The sequence below is a fragment of the Monopterus albus genome, unplaced genomic scaffold (assembly GCF_001952655.1).
Source record: "Monopterus albus unplaced genomic scaffold, M_albus_1.0 scaffold174.1, whole genome shotgun sequence".
NCBI lineage: Eukaryota > Metazoa > Chordata > Actinopteri > Synbranchiformes > Synbranchidae > Monopterus > Monopterus albus.
Genome location: NW_018128054.1, coordinates 6263 through 16246, shown reverse-complemented (window position 1 = coordinate 16246; position 9984 = coordinate 6263). Strand labels below are relative to the sequence as shown.

General features: G+C 39.8%; 2 protein-coding genes across 2 annotated transcripts in view; both read right to left on the bottom strand.

The window, feature by feature from the left end:
- Positions 1–1656: 1656 nt before the first annotated feature.
- Positions 1657–5314, bottom strand: lgals2a (lectin, galactoside-binding, soluble, 2a). The gene is made up of 4 exons (XM_020616455.1): positions 5222–5314; positions 3081–3160; positions 2464–2635; positions 1657–2262 (listed from the first exon to the last, which is right to left on the bottom strand). Exons 1-4 carry the CDS (start codon positions 5228–5230, stop codon positions 2116–2118), a joined length of 408 nt encoding a protein of 135 aa, XP_020472111.1. The 5' UTR covers positions 5231–5314; the 3' UTR covers positions 1657–2115.
- A 1524-nt stretch (positions 5315–6838) lies between these two features.
- Positions 6839–9984, bottom strand: part of LOC109969454 (beta-galactoside-binding lectin-like) — a gene marked incomplete at its 5' end in the record, with an annotated part of 4902 nt that continues 1756 nt past the window's right edge. The window contains 2 exons of the mRNA XM_020616353.1: positions 6839–8211; positions 8445–8616. Of these exons, the coding sequence (XP_020472009.1) occupies positions 8065–8211; positions 8445–8616 (319 nt within the window). The remainder of the gene's footprint in view (positions 8212–8444; positions 8617–9984) is intronic.

Genomic DNA, 9984 nt, shown 5'->3' with positions numbered 1-9984 from the left:
GGAAAGCTACTTTGAAAGCATAGTTTCCAATTACTTCACACTGGAAGACATTGAACTACAGCAAAGCTACCATAGAGATAAATATAATGAACTAAAAGGGTCAAACTACTTTGGAAAAAATCATCAAAATAACAATGTGATACAAAATTATAACAAAATATAATACAAAAACCTTACATGCCAGGAAAAAAGGTTTCTCAACTGAATTTATTACCCGAGACCTTAACCTGGCCTAAAAACACAGTCCCATCTGGGCTTCAAGGACGAAACTGCAACAGATGTTATATCTGGATTTTACCTTACCTGATTACAACTGAACTAGCTAAAAGCAAAAAGACTGAACAGCTCAAACACTGATAATGGACCTCTGTCTTTTTACTTGTCAGAGTCTCTTGTTTATATGACACATGAGTCGTCGTTTAAAGTTCTTATCTAACTGGTGATTCTGTTTGGGGCTGAAAATGTCCTTTTATGGCCCAAATGCAATTGGAGTTTCAGTGGTGAACTACAATAAAAGCTGTAAAAATGTTATCTAGCTACTTGAATCACAATGCAAACATGAATGTAGTTGAACTGCCAGTAAGCTCCAGAAAAATGTAGTTGAACTACATGTAGTCCACTGCTGCCCACCACTGCCAATGTGTGACTGGAAAGATTTTCCCACTGTCTAATGTTAAGTTACATTAATATGGCAATGGCGACATCTACTGGCTAACGTGGCTAATTGCAGAAATGTCACAAAACTCAAGGGAATCTAATGTAGTTTTTATAAGTTACAGCATTGTGGTTTTCTATCCACCTGTTCTGAAGGTTCACTGTCTGAAGCCTCAAGTCACACAGAGTTCACTGGTGGAAAGCTCAGTCCTTGTGTTCTACACAACCCCGGCACAAGCTGAAGAATGAAGTGAAGCTGTTGCAAAGAGGTGGAATATGGGGCTTCAAATATTCATCCTTTATGTGTTTATTCCTGAGTAGAGTCGAGGGTCCAGCCTGGACAGGTCACCAGTCTATCACAGGGCTGACAGAGACAAACAACCACACACATTCACTATATTATTACTCACTCCTGTGGGCAATTTAGAGTCACCAATCAATCTAAGCTGCATGTCTCTGGGAGAAAGCCGGAGTACCTGGAGAGAACCTATGCAAACTCCACAGAGAAAGGCACCAGGTCAGCTGGGGATCAAACCCAGAACCTTCTTGCTGTGAGGTGACACTACATTAACCACTGTGCTGCTTCAGACCAGTCACTGCAATCTGCAACATTTTAGTTAACATGTACGTAACTGTCACATGTCAGTTCATTTTAGTTTACATGTACGTAACTGTCACATGTCAGTTATACACAGTATACAGCAGCAGCCTGTTGATGTGAATGGTTTTATACAGCTAACTTGTCCGTAGAGTGGAACAGTGTCAAACATTTTTTACTGGACAAGGAAGGAGCTTTTTTACAGATCACATGCTTGTGGAACTGAGCACAGGGTAAGTAGTGTACTGTATAAGTGAAGAAGGAACAGTGAGTGTGCTAATGTGACAGAAATACTGCAGACGGTAAGATGTACTCTGCAAGAAGTACAGTACAGTGACGAACAAAACAATCTACGACTAGAAAAAACATGCACGTGACTGCTGATGGAATAAACAGTGCCCATGTTTTTCATAAGAGATCAGGCTTTAATACATGTTGTTACAGGCACACACTGTATTTAAAAATCTGGAATGTTGAGGGACAGCAATAAAATAAATGAAGGTTTTCAAGGCATGTTGAAGAGTAAGTGATCACATTTTATCTGATATTTTCACTACAATCTTTCACACTACAAATTAAACAAGAGTCAAATAACATGGACTTGGGGTTGTTTTATACTTGGTTTGGTTCTCAGTCAGTAGCTCTGTCAAGTTGCTGTGTGGATGTATGTATACATCTGTAGATTATTATCATGTATCTCTTTATGTATCTATCTTTCTGCCTATGCTTGCTTGCAGCTACAGTAAACATGTCAAGGCTGGTACCACGTATTCAGAAACTTGTAAACAGGGGCCATATGCGACCTGATGCCAGACAAATTGAAGCGAATGACCTGATTTTCATTTCCCCAGTTCCTGGAAGGTTTACTTGATCTCCAAGCTTGTGATGCGAACCTCACCATCGAAGCTGATGACAGAGTACTTCTCTGCCCCCATGCGATTGGGGAAGTGAATCTTAGAGCCATCTTGCAGAGACACCACGAACTCCGCAGGGGTGAATTCAATGATAATCTGTACAGGAGGAGGAAAAGGAGGAAGAATATGCAAATAAAAAAATAAAAATGCTGCATAAATAACCTCTACTTCCTCTTGGCCATGGATATTTCAAGGGTACAGTGACACACATTTTCCAGCAGAGGTCACTAACAAAAAGGGAAACCAGCAGAGCTACATGCAGGACTAGAACGTGCACAAAAACAAAGGACCTCTCACCTTAAACTCCTGTCCCTGGCGGAAAGGGAAGCTTGCCTCACGTTGCTCCTGACACCAATTGCCTCCTTGGTAGGAGTTGCAGACCACTGTGTTTTCATCTCCATGGGCATTAAAGCGGGGATTGATGTGCATTGTAATCTCCTGCTCACTGGGGCCAACATTCACTGCAAAGCTGCAACCGCAAAGAAACAATGACATATAATACATTTTAATATGTCTCATTACATTTAAAATTGGTCATCGGATTCCAAATGCACAAAATATAGAGACAGCCTTAGCAGTTTTATTGCTACTGTTTTCAAACGCTATTATCTTCATCACTCTAATGTTACTGATGAGGAGTTAATAGCTGGTCAGTAACTAATTATAGATTCTGCCTCCACCTCTGTGTAGTATAAAAAAAGTTCAGTCATAGGGAAAATTGAATAAGCACATAGAGAAAAGAGAGCATTTGCAGGAATGAAGTATGAATTTGTTGGGTGGAATACAGGTGTAAATTATTGCTAATGTAACCTAAACACCAAGAAGAGCCAAGAATAAATTAACATTTTCAGTTTTACTGCAATTTTAGATTATTTCAAAACATCAAGACAGTGCTTTACACTGTTACTACTTACTTTGTAGCATCAGGCTTGGGAACTCCGACAATGGTCAGGGTCTGCCCGACCTTGAAGGACATGTTCCTTACGGTCATACCCTGTGCAAGAGAGAGATGGGATCATGATATACCTTATTGTGTGGCAATACTGCTGGAGTTTACTAGATCTAATCATTATTACAACTTCAGGCACACAGCACCATCAGACGCAGCCCCAGCCAACTCTACAATCCTCACTTCAACCATATAAAGCACACATGTGTTTTCAGTTATACTCCCACTGATGGCTTGTTCACAGATTCCATTCCTTTCCTGTGCCACTGCTGTCATGGACCTTTTCCTCTTCTGTGATTTTGGCAAAGGCTAAAAATGTTGAAAAATGATCTGGGACAACTGTTAAACTGAGCAATACTTTCCTAAGTGAATTACTGGGTGGCTGGTACACCATGGAAAGAAGGGCTGAGCATAGCAGAAATCCTCTGCTCACTTGCTACTGTACATGTGTCACAGGAGTATTGAACTGTGTCACAATTATGAAATCATACTTGACCAATCTATTATTTGGTAGTGAAACACATACATTATTTAACAGTCACTGGCAAGTCAGTCACTTCAGGCAGCGTGTAATGTTAATTTTACCTGTGATCCTTTGAATAAATCAGCACTGTTTTGAAGTTACTTGGACTGTCTCATTTCTCAGAGTTAGCAATGGTAACAAGAACTGGAGCCCAACAACTGCCAGGTTATAAATCTAGACATGTCATAACTGTCAAAAAGATTTCTACAGATGTGATGCATTTCAGAGACTGATTCTGGTCCCCTTGATAGCTAGACAGGAGCCAGAATTGTGGCAGTTTAATGCACTCCAGCTGTTGGAAAAATAAACACTGGCAATGTTGATAGTGCTAGATACAGAGAACAAGAGTCCAAACGTTCCCATCGAAAAAGAAAAGCAGTTCATTTAGCTGTGAATGTTCAGGGTTGGCATAGTTTCCTAGTAACGTTTTGGGATCTTGTTCAAATGGACACATCTGTAAGATAGTTCTGGTCTGGGCAGAGCTTGAGAGGAAGAAGTATAACCCAAAAACTGTATCTGAAAAAAGAAATGAAAGGAAGTGTTAAGGGATGGGATGAGATGGGTACATTCTTCTTTCCATGGTAGAGTTCAATAGTGAATGTATACCACATGACACTGGAGCTGGAGCTATGTGGGACTGGGCTGGGGCTGAATTTGGCAGTCACCCTGCATTTCTTTCAAACACTGCAGTCTAAAAAAAAAAACTACATACTGTACTGAGAAAGACTCACCAATTCATTCACTTCTCAACTTCTCACAGACGGACAAATACAGAAATCTCTTCACCACAAATAAAGGGATTATTTTAATCATTAATTACACTTTAAAATAACTGTCTTGCTAGAATTTTTGTCTAATATAAAGACAAAATATATCTTTTACAGTGTACAGTGCCACTCCCTGACAGTGAATCTAACACAGCTGACCTGTTCAGTCAAAGAGGTTAAACTTGACATCACAATATACAGTAGTAACATCTATCCGACTTTACTTCATTTTCTCCTCTAATATGATTTAACCCTGGTGCCTCCACTTTTCAATGCCCATTCCAAACACACGTTTACCCTTGTAGCCTGGCAAAAACCAGGGCCATTTTCGTAATCTACTCATCTTATGAGTCCAGAGATACAACACTGCAGCCCTGCCTGTGCTCAGCTATAAATACAGGGACTGAGAGGAATCATGAATGGAATGAAAAGGACAAATGTTAACCAGCATTACTTTTGCAGTGTGATTAAACTAATGCAGGAAGATTGCAAAAATATAAACAGATGACTTGCACATAATGCAGTTACACTGTAATGTGATCTGTAGTGAATATTTTGACTATAAAAGGCAAAGAAAAACTCCACACGGCCTTAATTCTCAAAGGCTAAATAACACTTACAGGATGTTCAACAATCTGCTTCACTTAAAGCAAAGTTCAGCTGGTTCAGTAACATCAGTATAGCACAGTGAGTTGGCACATCCCAACAAGCTGTCAGCTACACAAAAATATGACCTAATACTGCTTATACATCTAAGTAAATACAGAGGCTAAAAGAAATGCAGGAGAGCAGCATTGTAATCATAATTATACTTACTTTAAACATCTTTGCAGATGAAGTTCAGGAGTACAGCTGAGAAGAAGAGGGTGTGCTGCAGGCAGGGCCTGAAATATATCCAGTGTGGGAGGGTCCTTCATCCTGAGTGACAGTTCAAACAGCAACTAAAATCAGACCATTAGTGAACTTTCACCAGTGGGTTCAAAGTGAAGCTGCAGATTGTAAATATCTAACATAGTGTTTAACAAGTGATTTCAGGTCTTAGTGAAGATAATTATCCGTAGACTATGTGCTGACATCAAACTGCTACATTGTGACCTGATGCTGCTGAGTCGGGCTGCGAGAGGGAGCACAGACCAGAGTGGCAGACAGAAATAGAAAAGCATTTGTTACCAGGGAGACAACTAAATATTTAGCACAGCCAACGGCCTTAATGTCTGGTGACTGTTTATAGCTTGTAACTTACAGTAGGATCAAATGGCAACATCTGAGAACAGGCTCAGTACAGATGTACATAAACTGCCCAGTGGTGATTGTTTGTTGCATCTTGTTGCTTTTCTTTTTTTTCTCTCTCCTCTATCCACTCACCTCAACCGGTCGAGGCAGAAGGCCGCCCACCAAGAGCCGGGGTCTCTTGGACGTTTCCTCCGTTGCTGTTTTGTTAGGGGGGCTGGAATCAGCTCCTAAACTGTGCACTCACACACAGGGCCCTCCCTGGCTTGTAGCTTGTGCTGTTTGGTAGGGGGGCTGGAAGGCAGAAGGCCGCACACCAAGAGCCGGGGTCTCTCGGACGTTTCCTCCGTTAAAGGGAGTTTTTCCTCCTCGCTGTCACCAAATGCTGCTCAAGTGAGATTTGTTGGATTTTTCCTCAAAAATAATCATAATCATAATTATTAGTAGTATTGTAATGTCTAGTCCTTACTTTGTAAAGTGTCCTGAGATAACTTTTGTTGTCATTTGGTGCTATACAAATCAAACTGAATTGAATAGAAACAGGCCAAAGTCAAACCCCCAAAATGGTTGGAATCTCTGACTCACAGCGAGGATGAGGAAAGACTTTCATCTGCTGACACACTGCTCACATATCTGCTGTGACTCAGAGTGAATAACACAGTTACACTGCATTTTTATTGCTGCATATCTTCTCTTTGTAATCCCAACTTGATATGAGCCAAACTTTAAAGAAAAAAAAACCTGTGATTTTATTGTTAATGTGCAGAAATTAGTGGACTAAATGGCCTCTGATTCATTTGTTAGTGAAGATCATACATTCAGTTTCAGTGAGCTACTGTAGTGAGTGGACCTTGAGCTGAAATTGTTTAGTCGCACATACAGATTACAAAATAATGAACAAGCTTTCACGTTCAAAACATCAAATCATGTTGTTCATCATTTTACCACCTTAGTCCCCATGAATGACAGCTCTTTTTTGGAACATATTTGGAAACTTTGCTTCACAGAGAGTGACTATGTACATGTGTACATACTTAATAGTAACCAATATGTTTAGTGTACAACGTGTGTTTCTCATGATGGGAATTCACAAAGTTTTGATTGAGATGGGGTCTTACAGCTCATATGTGTGTGAGGTGTAAGAAGGCTCTAAGAGGACGGCAGATGTGTGATTTACACATAAACACAATGATGCCCTGTAGCTTATGTCTGCCTCAGGAGGCCACAGCTGCTTTATTATTATGTTCACGGACAGACAAGGACGCACTCTCAATTACTAACCAGTTTTCAAGGGCATGTCCATGCAGTTTTGTTCAGCTGTTCTTTCTGAATGTCCACTCACAAACAATGTGTGGTTTGCTCTCATCTAAAACAACTGGCATGTATCAGTGATCCAGGAAACTATGTCAACCTCCCCCTCAAAAAACAGAAATGTGCATTGCTAATAACAGAATTAAATTCTCTTTAAATGGGGCTTAAATAAAAAATGGCTTGTCACGGAGGAACAGTTTGCATAACAGAGGTTCAATTGGTCACAGGGATGTCATGTTTCCTTTTGCAGTGGTAAGACAGTCAGCTGATCTAATCACACAGAAACCTCAAACAGAGGAAGAACACACACACACAGAGGATGGATCAACTGCCCATTTATGTCATTTTCTGATTTTCACCTCTGTGCTAACTAAAGGAGCCAACGTGTGAGCAGAAATATTTTCCCATCTTCTGTTAAATTATATCAATATGGCAATAGTGACATCTAGTGGCTAACATGACTTATTGCAGAAACGTCACAAAACTTGAGGGAAACGTTGTAGTTTGTTGTGTTGAAGCATTGTGGTTTTTCTAGCCAACTGCTCTGAAACCGACTTCGTTGTCTGAAGCCTCAAGTCACACAGAGTTCACTGGTGGAAAGCTCAGTCCTCGTGTTCTACACAACCCCGACACAAGCTGAAGACTGAAGTGAAACAACGAGGTGGGATATGTGGCTTCAGACCGCTCACTCTTAATGTTGCTGCAGGATCAATTCTTAAACTTCAGCATTTTAGTTTATATGTACATATGGGTTTTAAGTACGAGTCACATGTCAGTTATACACAGTATACAGCAGTAGCCTGTTGATGTGAATGTTTTTATACGTATATTGATGGTATAACCAGTGTCTATGTTTTTCATAAAAGATCATGCTTTAATAAATGTTGCAGGCAAGAAGTGCACTGAAAAATCTGGAACATCACAAGGAAGAACAACAAAATAATGAAGGTTTTCAAAGCATATTAAAGAGCAATTGTATGTGGTATTTTCTGGTAAATTTTCTTGACTGCTTGTATCTATAGAGCTAAATTATCACATAATACAATAAGCATAATAAGCATGTAAGGCTGGTACCAGATGCATTCAGGAATTTGTAGACCTGCTTTGCCTAAGCAGGTTTACTTGATCTTAAAGCTTCTGATGCGAACATCCCCTTTGAAGGTGATGACAGAGTACTTCTTTAGACCTAAGCGGTTGGGGAAGTGAATTTGAGAGTCATCTGCTAACGTCACCAGGAACTCCGTAGAGGTGAATCCAATTATGATCTGTACAGTCGGATGAGAATGAAAAACAGAGAAAAAGGAAGAAAAAAAATGCAAATAAAGATTAAATACTCCTGCAAGAATATGGGGACACACACTTTCACGCAGGGGCCACTAACAAACGCAGATTACAAACAAGAAGGGACAACAGAGGCCACTAACAGAAACGCAGATTACAAACAAGAAGGGACACATGCAGGACTAAAACATGCACAGAGACACAGGACCTCTCTCACCTTACACTCCTCTCCACGGTGGAAAGGAAAGCGTCCCACACGTTGCTCCTGGCCCCACCTGCCTCTTTCATAAGAGTTGCAGACCACTGTATTGTTATCTCCATGAGCACCAAAGCGGGGGTTGAAGTGCAATGCAACCTCCTGCTCATCGGGGGCAATATTCACTGAAAAGCTGCAATACAAAGACACAGAGGCATTTTATACATTTTAAAATGTCACATTACATTTAAAATTGGACAACAAATACTAAATGCACAAATTAAAGAGACAACCTCAGCTGCTGCAGTTTATCTCTACACATAATCACAGTTTTCATATGTACTCTTACTTATGTTTGAAATAGAAGCAGCTTCCAATACATATATCACTGATATTTCATTTTTGGATTATGATCATTTTATGTTTTATATTACATTTTGGTATTTTGTTTACTTTGATACATCCATTTAATCTTGGACATATAATTCTTTGAGTTACTATGTTTCACCAGATATGAAATCAAATCGTTGTGATATTGTTTCAGATCACGAGAGGTCATAAGGTTAATTGCTTTGATTGCTTTATTATGGTTGTCCTTGGTTGTCTTGCTTATAGTTTGAACGATTTGTGTCTAGTTTCCATATAGTTTTATGTACCTCTTATCATGTGGGCATTAACTATACCATTGAAAAAAATATATAAATCATTACAGTATGCAAGATGTAATCCAAAAGAAATATGAAATATTCTCATTACATCCTTATATTAATGTTGATTCACTATTTATATTTAGTACTCAATATGTTAACGTTGCTGATGTGACAACAAGGTGGTGGTGATGTGGTATTTTTGCTCAGAGGTGAAAGCTTGTGACAGTGGCTGCAGATTGATAAGAGGTCACAAAAACGGCCAAAAGTTCACCTTGATATTAAAGTTTTGCCAAATTGGGCGTCGTTGTTTAATGACACAGACACTCTATGCAGATTATGGCGCAACTTTTCATCTGCCAGATAGAAAAGATCCTCTTTTCTATGCCAGATAGCCTGGCATAGAAAAGAGGATCTTTTCTATCTGGTTTCTCTTCCTCTAGGAGGAGATGTTTTTCTATTAAATAGCAAAAAGAATAATAGTTGTGGGAATGGGAGTCTCTTTGGCGAGTCCTTAAAGAGGCTGAGTCCAGATGTGGGGCTGAAGACCGTTTCAGGCAGTACACCTGCTTTGAAATAGTTTGACTGTATTAGTTCAGTTTTGATTAATCTTGTATCCTAGAAAATCAACGTTGTAACTTTTTAGATTTTTATTAAACTTTTTGAACTTGGATCGATTCTCCTGTTGTCTTATTCAGACCTCACCCAGGTCCAGGTCTCCCCCAGGGACAAAGGTAAGAGACCCCTTCCTCTATGTGGTGATCAGGTTCTAGTGTGGCAGTATTTGTCTCTACTCAGCAGGGAGATATTACAGTTGCACACACTCCAAAAGGTAGAGTGGTTATCATACTGCATGGGACTGGCTTACAGAGGTTACACACTGAGAGTGGTCTGTTAGGAGCTGCTTGACCGTG